We start from the raw sequence: 24,563 nt of genomic DNA, 5'->3' as shown, positions 1-24,563 counted from the left end.
CCGCGGGGGGCGGGGCGGTGGCGGGACAGCGGCCCTTTGTGCGACGCCTTGCCCTGCGCCCGCCCTGCAGCCCGCACGGGTGATGGGAGCCCAGCGTTCCGCCCACCTCGCAACCCCTGCTGGGGCCACCGGAGCCTTCTGGAGGGTGTTTGGCTCAGCCCGGTTCTCCCGTCAGAGTCTCTATCCAAGACTGCGGAGTCAGAGCTGGTTTCTTGTCCCTATCTGCAAGTCATTTTGTTACCTGAGCCTCAGTTTTCTCACCTGTAAAATGGGGAGGTGGTGGAGGCGACGCTGGTGAGGATAGCATCCCCTCCTGGAATTGGGGAGCAGTGGTCAACATCGGTCCTGATGGCACAATCCCAGACTTAGAGTGTGGCTAACACACCCAGCCTTCAAGAACTTGAAGCCCCCATGACAGAGACCGGACTGCTGTGAGTTCTGCTCAGAACACCCCATACACCCAGCCTGCTGGTGCCTTGACCTGGGATTCCCAGTCTCTGGAACCGAATATGAAGGGAAAAGGTGTGTTGTTTTAAGCTGCTCTGTACTCGGTTTCCGGTGGGATGACTCTGGAGTTGTCCATTTATTATCAAACACTGTGCCAGGTGCCGAGCCAGAAGAAGGCAGAGACACCCTGTTCCGGTGGGGGGGGGGGATTGTCTTCTACCAGGAACTGGGACAAGAAAGAAAGGAACAACAACGACGAAAATAACCGAGAGTTAACTGCGAAGAAGGAATGGCGCTGATCAGGAACTCCAGCGCAGGACCCTGGGAGATTTGAATGCTCTTCTAGACGACCCGGGCTTGAATCTCGGCACCCATATGGCAGTTCACAACCATCTGTGACTGCCACTACCAGTCCTGGGTGGGGGCAAATCCCTCTTTTGACCTCAGAGGGCCCCAGGAACACAAGTGGTACACACGTACAGATGCAGGCAAAACACCCACACGTGTTTTAAAACAAGAGTGGCCGGAACTGAGTGAACGGAGTGGGTGCAGCAGGAAGACGGAGTTATAGACAGTGAGAACCGGCAGGTAAAGCGCACGTAGAATTGCCCGTAAACCAATGGGGACAGGCGGGAGGAGAGCAGAAAGGAAGAGCCGTGGATGGCGAGGATTCCACTCGGAACTTTGTCCACAGCCGTGTCCCACCCCACACTGATTATCTAGTCTCTTTGAAAGAACCCGGGTGAGGAGCCATCGCGTCTTTCTTCATGGGTAACTTTTGACACATCCCTTCTAGCCCCTTGGGCCTCTATTGCTGTTGTTGTAATCCTCCAGTAGTTCTGCTATGCGGTGGAGCTCCAAGTGTCCCCCTAGGAGAGGTCACTTAACCTCAGATAACCCCTCCCTAATAGGCAAGAGCCAGACTGGACGTGGGTGGTTTTGTTGCTGTTTTGTTTTTTTGAGACAGGGTCTTGTGTCTCCCAGCCTGGTCTAGAATTAATTCTATTAGTAGCTGAGGATGACCTTGAACTTTTGGTCCTTCTGCCAATAACCTACCAAGCTCTAGGGTTACTGGTAGGCAGTACCACACTGTGTTCCCTGTGTTGCTGGGGCTTTATACAGGCTAAGCCAGCGCTCTACCAATAGCCCCAATTTAGGAATGCATTTGTTTAGGAGAAAATGGCCTTTGGTTTACGAGGCGGAATTCAGCTAGGCAGTGGGGGTTGTGATTTCTGGATGGCCACAAGACAGAACGAACACAGCGGTCAGTTTTCCGGGGTCACAGGAGACAGAAAGGGTTCTGAACTATTTAAGCAGAGGAAAATGGGTTGAAAAGGCCTCAGGTACTCACGGGGTCTGTGAGAAATCTGGGGTCCCTCCTAAGAGAGGCCTGAAAGCAAATACACTCCAGGAGTCTCACTGCCGGTAATGATCTGGAAGCCCCCGAAAACCAGTGGGATTACCTCAAGCCGCCAGCACACTAAAATGAAACTTTCTGTGCATCAGATACTTTTGCAAGCAAGCTACAGGCTGGGTCCAGCCACTGGCATCATTTTACAGATGAAGAGCCCGAGGCAGGGCAGGCGGGGTAGAAGGCTGCATTCCTGGGCTGAACCAGGCCGACCATTCTGGAACTCACGCCTTTAACTACCTTGATGTGCTGCCTGAACGAACCCCAGACATTCCTTACAAGGGCACTCTAATCAGGCCGTGTCTATGTGTGCCCAGAACCAGTAGGGCTATCCATTTGAGGAAGAGCTAGTCACCCGAGAGGGGGAGTGAACATGAAATGGTCCCTAAAGGGCAAGCACCAGTGCAACCCACCGCTGTGCCTCTTGGCATTCTTCATATCCTATGCCCATGCATGTTCTCCCAAAAATGTGCTGTACTGATGTACTGGTTGGGTGTGATGATACACTTCTGCTTGTGCACATGTGCATGCGTGAACACACACACACACATACACACACACACACACACACACAAACACACACCTATGTGGTCTGAGCCCATAGAATGCCCTTCTGAGCCTCAACTTCCTCTCTTGTGTGCAGAATTCCACTTCTCACAGGACTGCCGTGGGGCTTCATCAAGCAGGCAAATGTTAAGGGCTCTGTTCAGTGCCAGGGACATAGAAGAATTCAGTTATACGACATGAAGAAGTGTGGCTTGTGCAGGGAACAATGGTTGTAAAAATCAACCCCCAAATATGCAAGCTCAACTTTTGGGCTGGACTTGGTCCCTCTGGACTTTCCAGGGGATTCCCAAGGGCTGGCTAAGTATTCACATCTTCTCTCTTCAGCCAATGAGTAACTGAACCATGTCCAATTGCTAGGCTAGACTTGGAGAAATCAAACCCACCCACCAATGTCTGACATCTGTTGGGGAGAGGATGGGAGGTGTCATGGGAAGAGTTTCTGCTGGCGATTCCTTGGGTGGTCCTGAGAAGATCACATCCCATCCGGAGCCAGAGTTTCCTCAGTGGGCCTTTGAGGTTCCAGATGCTCCTGGCGGAGGAGGACTGTGGGAATCCCCTGAAATAATTCACTGAAAGGGTGAAAACCAAACCTGGTTATGAGAAGTCTTAAGCAACTGATAGCTTTGCCTGTGACCTTGAGACTTCAGGGGCCAGGTGCTAGGACACTTCACCAAGTGGGGACAGGCTCATCTTGAGAAAAGGGAATTGCCAAATTTAGGGAGAATGTCTTGGGATTCAGAATTCATTAACTCCTTTACTAAATATTTATTTCTATTCTAAGGGTAACAGACACTTGGCACTCATACATATGCTTACTTTTCCCTGTCCACGGCAGACATTACGAATTGATCACAGAACTTCCAGTAGAACCTAGAGGCAGCCACAGAATCCTTCTCGATGTGGCAACTGCCACCAGCCAGCACAAGTGATCATGGATCTGACACTCACTTGTCATTTGTGGTCTGAAATGTTAGTATGAGCTGATATGGTGGAAGACACAGGTCCCCAAGGCTGAGGATTTAGATTTGGGCATTGCCTTAAAACCCCCAATAGGGTGGGAGTGTGACTCAGTGGTAGAGCACTTGCCTGGCATGTTTGAGGAAACCCCGCTTTGTATCCCCAACACAGCAAAGGCAGATGCAAGTCACACATCTAAGGTCTTAGTGAGAATGAGTAGACACTACATCAGTGGCAGATACAATCTGTGGAGACCCCCTCAAAGAAGAGCCAGAGTCCTGGGGACCTTGAGGATCAGCCTTGTGGGCAGCCCAATACGAATATGTTCCCTGGTACATCTTCCATGGCTCTAACATAGTACCCCGAGGCAGAATGATTCATGAAGAAACGAGGTTTATTTAAGCTCTCACAGAGCTGAAGTTGAGATTTCAAGATAATGGGAGTGTTAACTAGTAAGGGACACCAGTGGAGAGTGTGACAGGCAGGTGGAGCAACACGTGTGAGTTTCCTCCTATGAAGCATGAAAAATCAGGAGGGACCTAATGAGGGGTTGCCCTGCAATCCCTCTAACTGCTGGGTTTGGGGTGCTATCAGAAGGCAGCAGAGGCTGCTCTGGGGCCAGAGACTGTTAGTCCCCAGATGGTAGATCCCACAGGCCCCCCAGCCCTGTCTTGTTATTGCAGGACAGACTCCATGGTGGACTGCTAGGGCCTGCAGGCTGTGCCCCTCTTCTGGAGAGGCAGCTCTGAGCTGCCATTTGAGGGAGAAGGGGTAGCAGCTGTGCCAGTCCTAAGCACCACTCAGGCCTCCCTGCCTCCCTCGTTGTTCTCCTGTCCCAGAAGATTACTTTTTTCACAATACCTACCCCTCCTTTGAGGACCAAGACCTCTGAGAAGCCTTGCCTAGTGGCCTGAGGCCATCCTTCTTGACCTCATTGCTCAGGGCATTTCTCTCACCCCCTCAGGAATTCATCGTCTGTTGTACGAGGCTGCATTGCATGGCTGAGCTATGGACACAAACATGGTGAGAGTCTAGAGAAAGGAACCCAATCACATTCCCTAGAGGTCAAGTCAGAGAAGGCTTCTCAGAGAAAAGGGCACTTGCACTAGGGTTTTGAAGGAGGAATACGAGTTCGCTATGACGAGATGGCATGTGAAGCCAGGGAAACAGTGTACGCAGTTGATCATTGCTAGCCGTTTCTAGAAGGCTGGAAAGGGGCTCTGTGCCTGGAAATGTTTGTTGAGTGAGTGTTTGAGGGTTTATTGTTGTTTCACGTTGATCTTTGAGAGAGGTCATTAGGTACCAACAGATAAGCAATGGAGATGGATGGGTGGGTGAGTGAATGGGTAGATGGATAGTTGATGGACTTATATATAGGTGGATGTAGATGGGTGGTGGATGGATGGATGGATGTGTAGGCTGCTGGATAGATGTGTGGATAAATGGATGGATGGATGGATGGATGGATGGATGGATGGATGGATGGATGGATAGATAAATGGACAGGTGGGTTGGTGGATGGATGAATGGATAGTAGGTGGATGGATACGTTGACAGGTGTGTAGCTATCAGATGAGTGGCTGGGTGGAAAGAGGAGTGGATGAATGAATGAATTGGTTGGTGGATGGATGGATGAATAGATAGTGGATTGATGAATGGGTAGGTGGGTGGATAGATGGATGAATGGATGGACAGACAGGTTGATGAATGAATGGGTGGGTAGGTTAAGTGGATAGATGAGTAGTAAATAGTTAGATGGATGGACGGAAGGATGGTTAATGGATGGATGGATGGATGGATGGATGGATGGATGGATGGATGGGTGGATGGATGGATGGGTGGATGGATGGATGGGTGGGTGGATGGATGGATGGATGGGTGGATAGATGGGTGGGTGGATGGGTGGATGGGTGGATGGATGGGTGGATGGATGGATGGATGGGTGGGTAGATGGGTGGGTAGATGGATATATGGGTGGATGAGTGGATAGGTTGGTGGATAGATGAATGGTAGATGGATAGGTAGATGGGTGGATGAGTAAGAGTGCATTAGGTAGAAGTTCTACTGAGAAAGTGCAGGGGTTCCAATGCCAACGAGTTTACTACCCTGGAAATCTGGAAGTTTGTCATCCTGGAGTGCCACGGTCATCTCTGAGTTTGAGGCAGATCACCCTGGCAGTCAAACAGGGAAGGGCAGAGCTGATGACCTTGAGCCCAAAGTCCACAAGAAACCCCGTGTCTCCTATCCCAGCTCTCTCCAGCAGCCCTGCCTCCCTCTTCTCTCCATAGTCCTGGCTCCGCCTTTCCTCAGCCAAGCTGGCCTCTGACTCCTGTAGGAAGTCAGGACTCCAGCATTTCTTAGAGACTGCGTCATGCTCCTCACTCAGAGCCGTCTTTGTGTGTGTGTGTGTGTGTGTGTGTGTGTGTGTGTGTGTGTGCACGCAGCGGGAGAGCAGTTTGGCTCTGTGAGGAGAGGAGTCAGGAGGACTCAGGGCAGAACTGAAGAAGGGAAGTGAGAAGCTGCTACCCTGGGCAGAGACTCCGCTGACTCCAAAGATGTGCTGAGCAGCCACAGCTACCGGGCTCCAAAGGGCTCAGAAGCAAGCCCAAGCCCCAGGGTGCTGGAGCTGTTTGGGATGACCCAGCATGTGTCCTGGGACACACACAGAAGGCTTAATGCAAACCCAGACCACACTGACACCATACCTCTCCCATCATGGTGGCAGAGGTTCCAAATCCTGGCACTTGGCACAGCCACACTGTTGGTGGCTGTGGTAGGCCTGCAGCTTGGTGCTGCTCTATGTGGTGATCCTTTGGAAACTGTGATGGTTTGAATAAGAATGACCCCAGAGGCTCATACATTTTAATGGTTGGTCCCTACACTGTTTTTGGAGGATTAGGAGGCATGGCCTTGTTGGAGGAGGCGTGTCACTGGGGTGAATGGGCTTTAAGGCTTCAAAAGTTCATACCAGGGGCTGGAGGGATGGCTCAGTGGTTAAGAGCTTTGCCTTTCAAAGGTCCTGAGTTCAGTTCCCAGCAACCACATGGTGGCTCACAACCATCTGTAATGAGATTTGGTGCCCTCTTCTGGCCTGCAGGCCTACATGCAGGTAGAGCACCATATACATAATAAATAAATTAAATTTTTTTTTTTAAAAAAAGTTCATGTCAGCTCCCACCTTCTGCCTCCAACTTTTGAATTAGGTTGTAAGCTGTCAGCTATTGCTCAGGTGCCATACCTGCCTGCCTGCCTGCCTGCCACCATGCTCCCCTGCCTTGATGCTCATGAACTCACCTGCTGAAACAGTAAGCAAGCCCACTAAATGTTTCTCTGATAGGTCACCTTGGTCATGGTGACTCTTCACAGCCATAGAGCAGGTGACTATGATGACAGGCAAGGATCTAGGAGGCCTGAGGTCACAGAAGGCGTATCCTGGAAGGGAATCCAACCTCCTCCCTCTCCTGCATCCTCCTCCCCCCCCCCCACCTGCTTTCATGAGATGAGCAGCTGTCTTTACCGTATGAAGCCCTCTGCCACGGGGTTCTTCCTCACCACAAGCTCAAAGACAACCAGGTCAGGCTACTGCGGACTGGAATTCTGAAACCATGAGCCAAAATAAACCTTCTCTCTGCATTTTCTCCTTCTCTATGATTAAGTCCTGGGAATGCCTCATAAAGGGGACTGACTAACAAAACAGAGCACACATTTACCTCTACTGTGGGTCTTTTACTTCAAATATAAAAAAGTCTGTCTGACATATAGTTTACTCCCTGAGTTTGTAATAGCAACATGCTGGAAATACTGAAATATCCATTTGTTAGTACTTTCCTTGTGACTGTGACCAAACACAGTTAAGACAACATTTATGTTAGGTAGGACTTACTTTGACTCAGGATTTTTTGGGATGTGTCCCATCATGGGGAGAAAGGCTGGTGGTCAAGGGCAGGAGCATGAAGCCAATGCTTCTTACATGGATCCAGGCAGAGAATGTGTCCAATTCTGCAAGCTTTCTCTTTTTAACTCTTCTATACCACCCAGGCCCTCAGCCCATGGGCCAGGGTAACCTAGATGCAGGGAAAGTCTCTCCCCCTCAGCTAATCCTCCCCCAAAATACCCTCATGTCTCCTAAGTGAGTCTCGCTCCAGTCAAGTTGACAGTGAAAACTGACCATGCACTACTGACAGGTTCCACACAGGAGATCTTATGTAGCCGCAGAGTGATTTCTAGTGACTATTAATAAGCAAAGAGTAAAATATAACCTTATGCTGCCATTCATTTAAGAAAGCAGAAAGGGGTCTGAAGATGGAGCTCAGCAGCTGAGAGCGCTTGCTGCTCTTCTGGGGGATCCAAGCTTGTTCCCAGCACCCACATTAGGCAACTCACAAGCACTGCTAACTCCAGCTCCCGGAGATTTGACGCCCTCTTCTGGGCTCCACGGGCACTGCGCTCACGTCACACATACATGCACACACACACACACACACACACACACACACACTTGAATCTGTAAAGAATAAAATTTTAAAAAAAACATGCCAGGTGGTGGTGGCACACACCTTTAATCCCAGCACTAGGGAGGCAAAGGCCAAGGTTGTTAAACAGAGAAACCCTGTCTCAAAAAAAAGAAAAAAGAAAAAAAGAAAAAGGAATAAAAGAAAGAAATGAAGGAAGGAAGGAAGAAGAAAGAAAGAAAGAAGTTAACCCAGGCAGTGGTGGCACATGCCTCAAGAGGCAGATGCAGGAGGATCTTGGAGTTCAAAGCCAGCCTGGTTTACAGAAGAGTTTCCAGGATGGCCAGGGCTACACAGAGAAACCTTGTCTTGAAAAGACAAGCAAAAAACAAAAAGAAAATGCACATATTAATTTAATTATATAAAAGAAAGAAAGGATAAACCAGAAACTTATTGAGAAGGGCCCTCCTTCAGAGCCTGAATGGGGAAGAAAGCTGGGAATGAGTTTTCTCTGGGAATGTTTAGATGGCCCTGAGTTTTAACCATGTAAGCATTTCGCACAGTCCAGAAAACCAGATGAGGGAACAAAAGCATAAACCTCGAACTTAAAAACAAGGAGACAAACATAAGCTCATCTGCATATCAAATTGATAATATCAAGGAGTTGGGCATGAGGCAGATGCATCTGACATATCAGTACCCAGGAGGGGAAGCAGGAGGATTGAGACTTCAAGATCAGCCCAAGCTACGTGACAAGATTCTGTCTCTAAAACAAGACCAATAACAATAAAACTATTGATTATTCTTGCCTTCCTATGACCCAGAGCCTGAAAGAACTACCTCAAGAGAGGAAAGTTTACATGGGCACAAGGTGGCATGGAATTGCAGGCCATTATGATGGGGAACCACCCCCAAATACCCAGGCATCTTCCTTGTAGTGTTGATGCTATTCATGTTGTGGGTTTCAGGATGGTCCTCAGAGTCCTGGGTGCTGCTTCCTCCCTTGGGTCTTGCTAAGGACCCTCTCAGGACTGCAGTTTAGGAAGGGGCCTGAGAAGCCACCTGCTGCTCACAGGAGTGGCCAGCCTGCAAGGTGCTTTGCATGCACACACTGCAGATTAGACCAGAGGGCCTAGGACCTGGAAACCAGGGAGGCTGTTTTGGTTTTGGAGACAAGGTCTCACCCTGTGCTATGGGCTGGCCTCAAACTCACTATATAGTCCTGGCTAGTCTCTTTGTGATCCCCTGTCTGAACTCCTTTAGTTTTGGGGTTATAGATGCACATGGCAACCTCAGTTGAGCACTAGATTTGTACTAAACACAGCTGGTTAGTTAGACACTGACTACACAGAGAAACACTGGGACCTGCTCAGGGTCATGGACAAAGAGCTGCGGCTGGGCTCGGCCTAATTCACTCATTGATTGGTTCATTCATTCACTCATTGGTGAAACCATCTCAGTGTTGGCGTCACCAGGTACTTCACTAAGGGCGTCTGGAGAGAGGGACGTAGATACAAAGGTCCTGGGGCCAGAGTGAGATGAGACTAGGGAGGGTCTGTGAGAGCGGGTTGCGGAGGCCTTTGGGTGCCATGCTAAGAATGCTCTTTTCTACTTTCTGTGAAGTATAAGAAGTTACCAAAATCTGGGCTCGGAAGAAACACAATCAAGTTCAGAATCCAAAATTCTCTGACTACGGTGCAGGAAATGGAGTAGGCAGAAGCCAGAAGGCCAATGAGAAGGCCGCAAAGAACCAAACAGAAGGTGATGGTGGCCTGGACTGTGGATGGGGCCAGGGATAGGAGATGGAGCTTGCCACCAGGAGCCTTATTCCCAGGGCCAGGTCACCTGCTCTTGCTGAGCAGAAGAGTAAAGAGTGTTGAGTAGAAGCAGGTCCACTCAGATGGAGGAGCAGGCTGGAGGGAGGGGAGTGCTGGGCTTTTGTGGGCTGTCTCTATCATGGGCATGATGATTCAGAATGCTGGAGAGATCTGAGCTACAGAGAGGTGCCACCATGCTGGGTCTTGGGAGAAGACCTGGCCCCCTGTCTATTCTTGGTGACTCACTATTGAGAGGAAAGAAAGGGTGCCCAGGCCAGAGCCCCAGACTGCAGGAAGGGATTTAAGCAGTGGAACAGAAGCCCACAGGAAAACTGAGTTGTTGGTAGCTTGAGCGTCTAGATCCCTTTGGGTAAGGTCACAGGGTGCTTTGGTGAGAGAGAGCTGTGGCCCTAGGGAATCAGAGTCTGGGATATGTCCAGAGTACACTGTTGGCAGTGCAAGGACTTGGGTAGAGCTAATCTCCAGGTGCTATTAGGGAGGATTCTGGGTGCCCAGCTCAGCAGCCTCCCGCAGCAGGGAACTTAGCTTCCCACGGTTTCTAAGGATGGGAACATGGAAACAGCTTGCCTGGGTGCTTCTGGCCACAAGCCTCTCTCATGAGGTTGCAGTTAAGATGTTGGCGGACTGCACTGCCTGCAGGCTTGACAGCTGACAGATGCAATGCCAGCATGGTTTCCCTCTCCGGCTGAGGGGTGGCTGCTGGCTGGACGGGAAGCCTCAATTTCTCACATAGACCTGGGACTCCTAGACGGCTTTAGAGCATGACTCTGACCTCCCCCAGAGAAGGTGGCTGGAAGCTGCAAGGATGAGGACCCAACCTCTGAAGTCCCAGTCTAGGTCTGGAACATTCTAACAGACCGGCTTTAGTCAGCGAGAGAGGGGTCTGCCAGGTTCTCTTCCTAGACCAAGCACACCAACACCTCTTTGTAGCTCAGATCTTGTCACAGCCCCAGATTGTCATCCTATGAGGACAGGGAAGAAAGGAGGCCATCTTGCATACTGGATTTCATAAAGAAAATACAGATTAGGCACAGAACAGTTCCTGGCAGAGTGACAAGGCCACCCAGCTCCTTTGCCTCTGACAACGGCGGGTTGACGCTTTCCTGGAGTAGATCTAGGAGGCCTGGCTTCCGCAATTTTCCTCTCTGTGTCTTCAGCATCCACCCCCGCCCCTACACACACACACACACACACACACACACCACGCATGCACACATGCACACACACATGCACATCGACTTTTTATGTATCAGATGACCCAAAGCAGTAGCCACCGAGTTTGGAAAGATGTCCTCTTGTGTACTCCAACTACCACTGTTTACCAAATTCTGCCTGTGAGGCCGGGCAGGCTTTCTGGCACAGGAAATGGGGAGAAGAGAGCAACACTTGGCCACCCTTGCATGCTGGGTCAATTTGCCAGGGCTGCCAAACAAAACATCATGGATAAATATTTCTTCCAATATGTCTCCTTTCTGTGGCTTCAGTATAAAATTTGAGAGAGCAGTACATTCCACCCTTAGGACTGACCTTCTGGAAGCCAGGGCTTTCAAGCAGTCGTCTCCAGAGTGAGGAGGCTGTTGAAGAGGTGCCTACAGTGCTGGACCACCGAGGGAGACTGTGGGCCGGAAGTGGGCTCTGCAGAGTGGAAGTTAGATAAGAAGACAAGTGAAATTCTGACTAGGGTTGGCTGAAGAATGTCAGCCGAAGCGAGATGTGGGACCCAGGGAAGGTCTCCCCTGATTGTAAGACAAAGGATCCTATAATCTGAGAAGACTCAGATGCCAGGAAGGGCTAGCCCCAGCTGCAAGCCAGGGCTCTCCTGGGAGTGAAGGACAGGAGGGCTGAGGAGACGGGCAGGTGTGTGCTCCTGGTGGGGTGAGGTGTTGTCTGACAGCAGGGAGAGAAGGTTGACTTAAAGCACAGGAAAACTTGAAGACAGAGCTCACAGCCCACTCTCGGCTCTTAGGCCTCCCTTCTTGCAGCTTCTGGCCATCCTTCTCTTTCCTCCCTTCCCACTTCCTATCCCAGAGCCTCTCCTAGAACAAGTCCATGGGACTCTCCCTACACCAGCTGCCCAGCTGGTCAATGGAAGCTCTGTTCTCCCCAGCTCCCCCTCCGTGTCCTCAGTGCCACATGTCTGGTCATTGCCTTCTCCTCAATGCCTCAGGGAAGCACTACTCCTCCCCCTCCTCCCTCCGCCCCCATCTAGGACAATATTGGAGATTCTTGAGATATCCCATTGCATCTTTCTATATCCTTGGGCTCTGCCCTACCCTGTCCTTTGAGAAGTCTCCAGGGATGCCCAAGGCTCAGAGAACAAGATCCAAGCATCTCAGATTGGCCTCCAGTGCCCTGTGAATCCAGCCTACTGAGAACTTACCACATTTTATTAGTGGACATTAACTGCACCAAACAAGGGACCTCATGGTGACATTTGCATAAGGTGCTTCCTGCACTCTTCCCATACTCTGCCTGGTGACGCGTACCTGTGCTGCCAGATACTCAGAGGGATGAAAAGTCAAGGCTAATCTTGGACAACCTGTGAGACCCCATCCCTAAATAAAAAGGTAGATGACAAGGGATGTATTTTATTGGCACAGGTTGCCTGCTATGCCTGAGTTCCACCCCAGCACCTCATAATGTATATGTCATAGTAAATTACGGGTTCTGGGGGTGTAACTCAGCTGGTGGAGTGCTGGGTAGCATGCACAGAGCCCTGAGTTTGGTCCCCAGCACTGTATGAATCAGGCCTGGTGGCCCCCATCTGTAATGTCAGCCCTTGGTGAAGTCAGGAGAAACAAGAAGTTACACAGCAAATCTGAGGCCAACCTGGCCTACATGAGACCCTATTAAAAATGGTTCTAGGGCTTGGAGAGATGGGCCTGTCCCTTACTGGACAGAGTAGTCAGCGACTTCATTATGACCCAAGCCTGGTGCTTCAGAGACTTTTGGACAAACATAGATGTCAAGAAAGGGTGACCAGGTCAGGGAGGCCTCCTGCAGGGACTGTCCTCACAGGCTATGATGCTGGCTCCCCAAGCTCAGTCTCTATCCCCTGGGGTATTATTCATTCCTTTCTGTCTCCCAAGCCAGTGCTCTGGCTTGGTGACCTCCTTGTCCTAGGAGGTCACTCTGAGAGCCAGGTCCTGGTTTCAGGAGGGGGACAGGATGGGAGCATTTCCATCAACCAGATCAGCATCAGTTCTGAGGTATCTGTGAACCTGGGGTGCCAGGTAGTCCTTGGGTGACATCGGAATATATGCCAGGGCTCTGCATACCCTGAGAACAGTCCTGAGTACGCCTTGGTGCCTACCTGGTGCCCAGACACTTCCCGAGGCCCCCACCCTGCTTTCGTGACTCCCTAGTCACCTGAGACTATAAATCCATTGCATTCCACAAGAGGGCCACCTGATGCCTGTGGGCAGGTGCCCCACCTGCCAGCATTCTTCACGTCTTGTCAACCCACCCGAATCACAGTCTACAGCAAGATCCCTGGCAAGGGACAGTTGACTGCCACAGACAAGGCTCCGGGAAGGCAGCATCACCGCCAGGTCCCCTGCGGGAATGTCTGCCCTAACTCCGACCCGCAGAGAACATCAGACGTTCTTCAGATAGTAGCCGGCTTGTTCTTCAGAAATGTCAAGGTCATGAAACACAAGGGAACACAGAGGAGCTGTGTCAGCTCACAGGAGGTTTGAGGGACCCGAGTGACGTCAGTGGCAGACCCTGGGTCCTGGCAGGACCCTATGGACACTACACATGAGACCTGAATGGGGTCTGTGAGCTGGCTGCCGGCTCTGGAAGGATGTCGGTGCTGTGATCATGTGGGCGAATGCCCTGGTTTCTAGGATATACATGCTGCACTTGTGCTCAGACAACTCTGAAAGAACATTTAACATGCACATCTATACACACAGATTCCTACGTGCACATGACAGTGTTCTGAAATGTTTGTGCGTAGGTGTGTGCATTTGCAAGTCTTCAAGTGTCTTCCTCAGTCTCTCTCTGCATTTTTAAAACTTTTAAAATATTTTTACGTGGATGAATTTTTTCATTCATGGTCACCACATTCTGCCTGGGGCCCGTGGAGGCCAGATAAGGGAGTCAGGTCCCCCGGAACTGTAATTACACAGTTGTGAACCCTCATGTGGGTGCAAACAACTGAACCCAAGGCCTTCGAAATCTAAAGGGACAGGTCTCTGGGGTGTTTCTGGTCTGTACCAGCTTGGAGATGGAAACACTGGCTTTTTGTCCGCTATCTACAAACGCTTTCCATGTGACACCAGGGGTCCCGGCCTCCCACAGTCTCTCTTGAATTTCCCAATCTGACTCTGGACACTGTAAGTATGAGAGACCCTCAGAACTGCCTTCTGCCCTCTTCCTGTGTTCCTGTGGGGACTCCCGGAAGCCATGTGACCTCTCCTTCCCTCAGGAGCCCTTTGCCGCCTCTCAGCTGATGAGACCTGAGTGAGTCGCTTCACTTCTCTAAGCCTCAATTTTCTCATCTGTGAAGCAAGCCCCCCCCCCATAGCTCTGGAAGTTAGAGGAAGGTTAAAAGTGTCAGTCAGGACCAAGATGGTGACTGTTCTTATGGTGAAGGCCTTGGAACCCGGGGTGGGGGGGATGACACAGAGACATCCAGGCATACTGAGCGAGGGGAGGCAAGTTCATGAGCAGGCTCTGTCCTCTCCCTCCTCCTGTCCTTCTTTGCCCTCTCCGTCCCTGGTTTTAGCTCCCTGCACCACTAAGGGCAGAGTGAGGTCTGCAGCTGAACTTGGCAGGAAAAGCTGGCTTCAGGACAAACCCTTCTCTTCCTCAGCTGAGCACATACAAATTTCCCAACAGGCTGTGTGACAGCTCCCCTGTCAAGTGAGGGGCCCTTGGACAACTAACTGCTGGCTATTCTCTTCCTGGGGTTGCTCCCTGGCTTGGTTGAAGCAGGGCCTGCCAGGAGAGCCAGAATTCCAGCATGGGACAGCTAGGCCTTGAGAGTAGCAAGAGGGAGACCCGCTGTCTGCCCTCTCAGGGGAGTTACTTGGCACCTTTTCATCCTCACCACCTATGGCTCTTCAGGGGACAGCTTCTGCTACTGCCTCTGAAGCCACCTCCTTTCCCAGCCCTAAGGCCCACATGGCTCCTCTCACCCTCCGGAAGTCAGAAGGCGGCTGGGAGAGAGTGGCTGTCTCCAAATGCACCCTCCATGTATGCCTCACAGGCTACACAATTCCTGCCCTGGGTTTCTCCTTTGCTTCCTTCCTGAGCACTATGGACTAGATCTGCTAGGCCATGCCAGCATGGCAGCAGTCATGATGGTGATGAGGAGGAGGATGGTGATGAGGATGGTTATGGTGATGATGATGAAGATGGTGGTAATAATGACGGTGATGATGATGAAAATGGTGATGATGGGGGGGTGGTAGTTATGATGGTGGTGATGATGGTTATAGTGATGATGATGGTAATGGTGATGAGGATGGTGGTGGTGATGATGATGGTGATAATGATGGTTATGGTGATGATGACGATGGTGATAATGATGGCTATGGTGATAATAATGGTGATGAGGAGGAGGAGGAGGATGGTGATGAGGATGGTTATGGTGATGATGATGAAGATGGTGATGAGGATGGTGGTGGTGATGATGGTTATGGTGATGATGGTAATGGTGATGAGGATTGTGGTGGTGATGATGACGGTGATAATAGTGGTGATGGTGATGATAATGATAGTGGTGATGATGATGATGGCAATGGGAGGTATCTGTTTGTCCTGATCAAATTTTTTTTTTTTTTACCAACCAGATACTAGAGTTATCTGGGAAGAGGAACTTCAGTTGAGAAGATGCCTCCACCAGATTGCCTATAGGCAAGTTTCAACAGTCACTGTATTGATTAGTGATAGAAGTGGGAGGGCCCAGACCATGGGGGCAGTCCCACCACAGGCAGGTGGTCCATGGAGAGCAAGCCAAGTGGAGAGCGAGCCAGTAAGCAGCACTCCTGCATGGCCTCTGCTTCAGTTCCTACCTTGAGCTTCTATCCTGACTCCCCTTCACGATGGACTTCAACTGTAAGTTGAAACAAACCCTCTCCTCCTCAAGTTGCTTTTGGTCGTGGTGTTTATCACAGCAACAGAAAGCAAACTAAGACACTGACCTACCTCTGCCTCCTGGTGGCTAGTGTCTTCCAGTACCAAGTAACTCAGAAGGCCCCTAGGAATCTAGGAGAGGCTGGGCAGCATAACAAAGTAAGGGAGACTCCTCTCCAATCACTGTCAGAGTAAAAAGTGTCTGATGACCCTTGGGTCCTGGTCCATTAGCCCAGGTCTGCCCTGTGCCTTCACACCTGCATCTCCAAGCCAAGAACAGGGGGTTATCACAGCATGTCCTGGAAGCCAGGTACCCAGTGGAGGAGAGTCCCAGGTGGGGAAGGTGGTGGAAAAGGCCTGAGCATGCGTGCTGAGGCAGGGGGAGAGGCCTGTAGGGTCTCGCTGGCCACAAGATGGCCTTATGGGAAAGCTGAGTGTTCAGGGCTAATGAGAGGCATGACGCCTAAGGATGGAGTAAGGAAACAAAGGAGAAAAGATGAGATTCAGCAAAATTAAGTCACTAACAAACAAGCAGTTTGTCCAGAACTTGGGACCATGAGGCTCCACCCCATTCTCAACTGCTGCTGCTGGGACCTGCTGACCGCGGGAGTGACTGACAGAGGCCACAAGAGCCATGGAGTCCTCTGTCTGCACTCACTCATGACAAGCCCAGAAGCCAGAGGTCCCACAGCTCTGCAGTAGGGCCTAGTGTGCTGTCATAGAGAGAGTCTGGGCCTCCCAGCCAGCTCAGAGCTGAACCATGGCTAAGCTGGCATCTGTGTGTGCAAACACACTCCTACCTGACGGCTCACGCTATCGTCAGTGCACCCCCAGGACAGGACAGGCACTGTCTCTCATGCATAAATGAGGAAACACAACTTCAGACAAGGCCTGACGCTTAGCCAGACTCTCGCAGGAGCGGAAATGACAGGGCGGGACCAGGAACCCAGGTCTGTATGGCTCTCATCCACCCTAGTTTACCTTTCAACAGAGTAAGGACCAGGAGCAGAAGAGTGCACAGCCCACTCTTGACAGCCGCCATGAAGCCCTGCTGTGATCACAGGTTTCTGCTCATCACTGAAGCCATGTTGAGTCAGGATGGCAGAATAGTCTGTGGGGTGGTGATGAAGCAAGGATACATTCTGAGGAGAATAGAAGTCCAGGCCAGAGAGGGCTCCGTGGTTGAAAGAATGTATTCCAACTCAGGAAGAGGACCCGGAGTCAGTAGCTCCCACTTCAGACATCTTACAACGGTCTGTAATTTCTGCTCGGGGGATCTGATGCCCCGAAGTCACCTGCGCTAATGTGCATGCGTGCACAGACACACAGCACACAGGCTATACATAATTTTTAAAAAAACTTAAGAAAATCAGAAGTGCGTAGGAATAAAAGAAATGACCCCAGGGTATATGTGTCAAGATTTCATAAGCCTGGGGCATCTGTGTGGTTTGTGCTTTGCTTTACAGTTTTCTCTTGTTAAAGATGCGTTAAGTTTCACTTTGCATGGGTGCTTTGCCTGAGTGTATGTCTGCATGTGAAAGTGTCCAAGATTATTTTCTAAAATGGCATTTTTATGACAGATCATAGATCCCGGTTGCTTGTGGGTAAAGAAGGAAGGTTCTGGGAGAAAACCTGGTGACAAGCCTTCCTGGAAACTCCCCCTCACCTCCTGCTGAAAGACAGCGACCATTACCTGACTCGGTGTGGTCACACAGGGGGAGCAGCCAGCCCTTGAGCTGTGGCGAGGATCCCTGGGAAACATCTGACAGGCCCTGTGCACTCAGCTCTGTGTTCCTTCCTATGCAGGGCGGAGACTCCAGCGGGGACAGACAACAGGAGCAGGGACCCTTAGAACCAGGTGATGAGAGAAAAGGAAACCCCAGGAAGACCCAGGCTTCTTAGATTTCCATAAAATGCACTGGGTGAGAACCCTTGAGCCTCCGAAGCCCAGCCCCCCATGGTGACCGCGGAGACTAGGGTAGCCTGACAGGGTCATGCCCACAGGAGCCCTGAGGCCGCTGCAGCCCCAGGGCAGGAACTGTAGACCTGTCCTGTCCTGAGAGCAAAGATGAAAAGGGTTCAGTGGTCCCCATCTCGCCCCTCCAGCCAGGCACCCCTAGTTCCGATGGTGTTAGAAGTATCTTGGCTCTCAGAGTAGCCTACTGTCCCTACTGTCCCTGCAGGAAGCCTCAAGTCCTCTTCCCGTCAGAGGTCAGAGAGAGGATGAAATGTACGAAAACAGATACGTGGCTGAGAAAACTGTGGGCTGAGGAAATGATGGAATATTGAGTGCTGGGTGAGAACACCCGCTGCTTATTATTCAGGAAAAGGGAACTTCACAGAGCTACCCAGTGTGATCCCATTTCTGATAGAAAAACAAACAGACAGGACCAACTACACACACTTGCCAGGAAAAAAAATAGGACAGGAGAAAATTAAAATATGTTTGGTCTTGTTTCTTGGAGAAGAGTCCAGACTTATTCTCATGTTTATTTCTGAAGCTCTGGCTGATGCTGCCATCTGGATTCTCTTTCCCTCAAGGCACATCGCCTGCTTTCCCGGCTGTAAGGCCATCTGGCCTCGGTCCTCAGTCCTCACGGTAGGCTAGGGGCAAGGGTGACAGTCTTCCCTGCGCTGTAGAGGAAGAGACCGAGGCTCAGCTTAGAGAGTAGCAGAGAAATCAAGGACAAGACTCCAGAATTAGAGCAGTTAGAAATCCCCTAAGGCCTCCCAGGGTGGGGGATGGGGGTGGGGGTGGGGAAATAAAGCTCCCAAGGTCCTGTTTTCTTCAACATCATACTAAGGAAACTATTAAGGGAATAGAAAACGGATAAAGTGACTCTCAGTGTGGTCTCCACCCCACTTCGAAGAAAGTCTTAAATGAGGTGGGGAGGGGGACTCAGGGAAGGGATGGGGGCTTAGGAAGAGGGATCAGCCCCAGAGCCACGGGCCTCAACAGGCTCGCGCGTGCGCACATGCGCAGCACATGCGCACATGCCCATGCTCGCACAGACCTCTAGGCTCCACCGGGACAGTCCCTGGACTGGTCCCCAACGTTGATGGGGAACCGCAGCTGCCCTCCCCCTCCCGCCCCCACGGGTGCCTTCCTCCTTCCTTTTTCTACTACTGCCCTGCCCTTCCCCAGGCGGATTCTTTATAGGTCTCAGATTCCCTTCCGAGGCCTTGAGGTCTGGGCTGCCCTGGAGGACATGGCCTGGGCCCCTGACAACGTGCGGAAATGGTCAACCCTGACGCTTCTGGCCCTCATGGGCACAACCCTGACAGCGGCCATCAATCCTGGCTTTTCGGCCATAATCTCCCAGAAGGGTCTGGACTTTGGTAATTGTCTTTCTCCCTTCCTTCCTTATTCTGGGGCGCAGGGGGAGCACTTGTTGATCACTTAGGGTGCACAGCCCTTTAAATCTGGCGGCTGGCAAGCTCATAGCTCTGCTAAGGAGACCTCTTTTCCCTTGTTTTATGTAGGAAGAAACTAAGGCACAAACTCATAGGGATGGGTAGAGGTAGATCTGGGACTTGACCAACTATTCTTAAAGATTCCAAATGTCCCCGGGCCCTAAAGGTCCTTATGGTTCCCCTCTTTCTACACTGTTGCCCGGCACAAATTTCTAGGCCTTTCTTTCCAAAGCCTGAAGTCTGCCTTGCCTCGTTTGCTAGAGGCTGAGCAGGCTGGGAGAGGGGCTCTCACCAGTGAGATGTTTAAACTCCCCTGGCAGACCCAGAGAAAGCTACCCCAGACTACTCCCCCAAGTTCAGGCAGGTAACGACTCCGCTCACCTGCTTCGCTGCCAGGTGCCTCACTGACCCACCAGGTCCCGTTTCTTCCACCGACGGACTGGGTGGGACACACTACTCAGGTCCACTCTGGTAGGTGAGCACACTGGAGTCGCCCAGAGGCTCTGGGAAGTGCACACACGGTTTTGAGCTCAGGTCATTGCTGAGGCGCTCCACAGAGCTTCTTGGTGCTGCCCCCTGGTGATAGAGAGAGGAACTGCAGCACTTTGGGTGATCCCAACTCAAACCAGACCAGACAAGTCCACAAAACCAGGCCCCAGGGGGATCTGCTTTTCTACTCCAGGACTCAAGTTCTAACCTGGGCAGGACTTTTCAGAATCTCAGGGATGCGGAAAGATTCCCCCATTGAGCTTTGAGAGTTGTGTTTAAACCCAGAACGTGTGTGTGTGTGTGTGTGTGTGTGTGTGTGTGTGTGTGTGTACATGTCCTCACAAGAGTGCATGTTTGACAGCTTCGGGGACTCAGAGGCTCAGTCAGAACTCCTCATGCTGTCACAACTGCCTCGCTTTTCTCTTCTGCTGTTGTCCCACGTGGCAACTGGAATGGGGTTTTAAAAGTGCGACAAGCCTATTCATGGATGTGCCCCACACCCAAAGGCTGGCCCTGGGGCCTGAGCTCAGGGAACAAGAGGCCTGCATTCCCGTCGCGCCTCTGTCTACCACAGATCAGCTGTGGGCTCTTGAACAAAGCACTGGCCTCCCCTCCTCCCTCCTGCCCCGGCCTGTTTCCTCTGTGGGGGATGGGAGGGGTGAAAGGATTCCTCGATTGCTCAGCCTTGCTGCAAGCAGGGCCTGGTGGGCAGGAAGACCCCCGTGCGAGCGTTTTATTGTTGCTCTCTGTCCCTCTTGGTTCTTGGGAAACTGGAATCCTACTCGGTTCACCTCTCTTCCTCCCTCCTCTCCCCTCAGGCGACATGTTTGCCTGATTAATTGGATCCTTGATGCTGTTAGCCACTTCCTCACTGGTGGCAGAATCCCTGCCTTTGGGGCATTCATTTATTTACCCAACAAACAGTAAGTGCCAGGCACCCCGGTAAATACCAGAGATGTGTTAATACATAACAAACCGCCATTACCGCCAACTTGTGGGGACTTTCATTTAGCGAAGGAGAGTGACATCAATCAGTCATTGTGAATAGATGCCTAATTACAAAGAAAAATGGGTGCTTCGAATGAGACACTCGAGACTGTGAGGGTAGTGATAGCTGTGTCAGGAAGCTTCCCGAAGGAAGTTAGAGGTAGAACAGGGGACTCCAGATGAAGGTCCTGTAGAAAGCCTGGAGGCTGTAGAGGTGGGTGTCGGTGGGAAGACAGCCCAGAGCAAGGTGTGGAGAAAGATGCTTGGCTGAATGTTTGGGGCTGTTGTATCAGTCTATAGCCCACAAGCTCAATGTGGCTTGCTGTGTATTTCTGTATGAGCTATGATCTAGTAAGAAGGGGTGTTTGTTTTGGGGGCGAATGTGTACATGATCATGGGGTGAACACACGGGTGTGGGTACATCTGGGAGCCAGGGGAAACCTCAGGTGTTGTCCCTCGGCGGCATGCACTCACTGTTGGGGGGGGGAGTATTCTTCATGTTCATGTATGTGTATGGGCACACATGGTTGTGTGTGAGCGAGGGTCGTGTGGATGCCAGAGGTTGACACTGGGTGTCTTTCTCGGGCGCACTCCATTTTGCATTTCGAGGCAAATCTTCAGTCCAGAGCTCACTGGTACAGCTGTTCTAGGCAGCTGGCTTGCTCTGGGACCCGGTCCCCCTTTATGAGCCCTGGTATTACAGACAAGTCACCACACCATCCAGCATTCATATGGGGCCTGGGGATCGGGGATCTGGGATCTGGTCCTTATACTGTGTGGCCATCACTTTATCTACTGAGCCATCCCCCGCCAGGCAGTTGCTTTGTTTCTTAGAAATAGGGTCTTGCTATGTGGCCTTAAATACAAGCTCTCGGGCCTCAACATCCCCAGTGCTGGCATTATAGGTGCACCACACACCCCTTAAAGACTGTCTTTGGAGTTCAAATGGTTGGAAAAATTTGAAAAGAAGAATGGCCCATTGCATGTGAATGACTTATCCCAGGGCTCCCCGTGCAGTGTTGGGACACAGCCACCTTTCTGTCTTTGCTTCAATGACATCGAAGTGGCACACAGTGTGGGAGGAGTGGGTGAGCCAAAGGCTCAAATCTTGGCTGTCTGAAGACAGACCCCTGCTCAGCCCTGCTCTTCCCGCTGTCGTCGCTGAGGCCAGGCCCAGGGGTCTGGAACTGCTGGGATCCTCCAGCCCTGCTCCTAAGCTGAGCTTGTCTCTGCTCTGCCCTCTAGCATGCCAGGAGGGCGTGACCGAGCTGCAGAAGGAGCTAGAAACCATCAAAGTTCCCAATTTCTCTGGAATCTTCAAGACGAAGCATCTGGGAAAAGGTTCCTATGAGTTCTACAGGTGAGGCTAGCTGAGGCTTAGGCCTCCCAACACAGGTGGTGGGGACCCGAGTCCTGTGGCCAAGTTCTCAGCTCATGGACTTCAACCCTCCCAACCCAGCATGCACACCAGCCCAAGGTTTACCACGCCTCAAGCTGAGCCTGGAGGTTGTCTTTCCAGCACCCTCCACCACTCCACAGTAGACGTCATGAAACCCAAACCTGTGCTACACACGTGGATTCCAGGGACAGGAGAACGACCTCTGCCTGAGGTCACAGCCTCACGTGACTGGGGAGTCTAGCTGCAGTGCCTGCTTGAGCCAGCCTCTCGAGTCTCTGGACATTGGTCTCTCTTACCACCTCAGCATCAGCAGTCCCCCAGAGATAGGACCGTCACCAGGTAGTTCTAAGAGCGCAGCCCCTAAGCTCTCTGTCCAGGAAGAAGCCTTCTCCTACAACACCAGACAAAGCTCTGAGGTACACCCTGATAGGCCAGTTTAAATAATGTATATGCCCCTAAACCAATCACTGTGCCAGAGGAGTAAAAGAAAAAAAAAACTAACCGTCTAAGCTTAAGTTGTTCCCCACCCCCAGAAAGACAGGTGGGCTCCTAGCACGGAACAGGTGAGATGGGCTCCCTAAATACACTTGCATGTCTGCTGTACCAAGAAAGGGGTTGTGGCTGCTGGACAGAAAACCCCCAGTGTTTCCTACAGAATTTCATGCCAGGTCCATTCAGCAGACATCTGAAACACCTACTGTGTGTCTCTGGCAGACATAGGGCACACCTACTATGTGTCACGACAGCATATCTCACGTTTCCAACAGTGAGAACGGGTGGACACTTAACACCCCATACAGAGCCCATGGTCAAGGCTCAGCGTCGACCATCTTTGTTGACAGTCACTCACCCTACGAGATGGAGACCGCCTGTCCACGCTGTGAGCCCAAGCAGCCTAAATGACACACCTAGGGTGGCGCGTAGGTGAAGGGCCTCACGACGCCCTCCTGGCCCAGGATGATGACTGGGCGCTTTTTCCTCCACAGTATGACAGTGGAAGGATTTCACATCCCTAATCCCCGGATTCGTCTGCTGCTCACGGACAAGGTCCAGCTGTCCATCAAGGACGCCAGCATCAAGATCAGAGGAAGATGGAAATCAAAGAAGAACTTCCTGTGAGTCTCAGGCGCTAGGGTTGTTGGGTGGGCTGGTGACACTTGGAGACTCCTGAGCCAAGGTGTTGGGCATGTCCACTTCTGCCTTGTCTAGAGACATAGACATGTGTCGCCACCGGGTGGGAGGGTCACTTAAAAACACTCCACCTTGCATGAATAGCTGAGTCAGTTGGGTCACACCCTAGTGCAGGACGTGGCAGGGTAGAACGGGTGAAGAGTCGGCAAGTGTGGCTCAGGAGGGAAAGCTAAGCAGGACTTTTGGTTTCTTCCTGTGTTCATCGGCTACTGCTGCTGTGTAACAAACATCCCAGTCTCGGTGACTTGAAACAGTAACCGTGCTGCGATGTCTCTATCTTGTGTATCCACAAGGCCCAGCTGAGAGGCGTGGCTTCTTCTCTGAAGTCCTGTGTGTCACCCAGAGCACAATCTTAGAGACAGAAAAAGTGCAAAAGGCAGAGTTGGTCAAGCACACTGTGTTCCCTGTCTTATATAAATTCACTTCATGTCTACAGGGGAAGTGATTAATTAAGTTCATTAATCAATTACTGGGTCAGTAACTGCTTAAAGTCGTGACGAAACCCTCAAATCTTGAGTGATGAAACTGAGATGTACACGCGCATGTTTAGCTGCTAGTGAAGAAACAGAAGCTCAGAAAGGTTAAGAAACCTTCACAAGGGGCTGGAGAGATGGCTCAGTGGTTAAGAGCATTGCCTGCTCTTCCAAAGGTCCTGAGTTCAATTCCCGGCAACCACATGGTGGCTCACAACCATCTGTAATGAGGTCTGGTGCCCTCTTCTGGCCTGCAGACATACACACAGACAGAATATTGTATACATAATAAATAAATAAATAAATAAATAAATAAATAAATAAATAAATAAATAAAAAGAAACCTTCACAAAGCCACACAGCAAGGGCTCTGATTGGGGGGGTGGGCAGAATGCCAAGTGAAAATCAGGTTGAGATATCTGGTTAGAACCCCGACATTCAGTGTTGTGAGGTCTGCACAGTTGCTTCTTGTCTCTGACACACCCCTATCCCCAGGGCGGTGCTGACAGAGAACCTGAGGTCCCCCGCTGATGCTGACAGGAGAGGTTTGAGGAGGAAAGGGTTTGCTCCAGGTCACTTCTCTCTGTCTCCCCATCAGCAAAGCCCGCGGCAAGTTTGATCTGAGCCTCCAAGGCGTCTTCATCTCCGCTGACCTGCAGCTGGGCAGGAGCCCCCCAGGCCGCCTCCGTGTGGAATGTTCTGCCTGCAGCAGTCACATTGACAGGGTTCATATCCAAATCTCGGGCAGCATGCTGGGGTAGGTCTCCTGGGGCTGCAGTCCCTTTCTCAGAAAGTATCTGTAGACTCACCTCTGTACAGACCTTTTCAGAGCCTTGGGTGTGAGCGGGGCAGGAC

General features: G+C 51.2%; 1 protein-coding gene across 1 annotated transcript in view; it reads left to right on the top strand.

Annotated features, from left to right (window-relative positions):
* Window positions 1–18,964: 18,964 nt before the first annotated feature.
* The window catches only part of Bpi (bactericidal permeability increasing protein), a 24,535-nt gene continuing 18,936 nt past the window's right edge, over window positions 18,965–24,563 (top strand). Inside the window, exons 1-4 of the mRNA XM_005363150.2 lie at window positions 18,965–19,094; window positions 21,891–22,005; window positions 23,031–23,159; window positions 24,307–24,465. Of these exons, the coding sequence (XP_005363207.1) occupies window positions 18,965–19,094; window positions 21,891–22,005; window positions 23,031–23,159; window positions 24,307–24,465 (533 nt within the window). The remainder of the gene's footprint in view (window positions 19,095–21,890; window positions 22,006–23,030; window positions 23,160–24,306; window positions 24,466–24,563) is intronic.

This window comes from Microtus ochrogaster, linkage group LG8, assembly GCF_000317375.1.
Source record: "Microtus ochrogaster isolate Prairie Vole_2 linkage group LG8, MicOch1.0, whole genome shotgun sequence".
NCBI classification, from domain to species: domain Eukaryota; kingdom Metazoa; phylum Chordata; class Mammalia; order Rodentia; family Cricetidae; genus Microtus; species Microtus ochrogaster.
The sequence above is the reverse complement of the archived record's forward strand: the minus strand, read 5'-3'. Positions and strand labels throughout refer to the sequence as shown.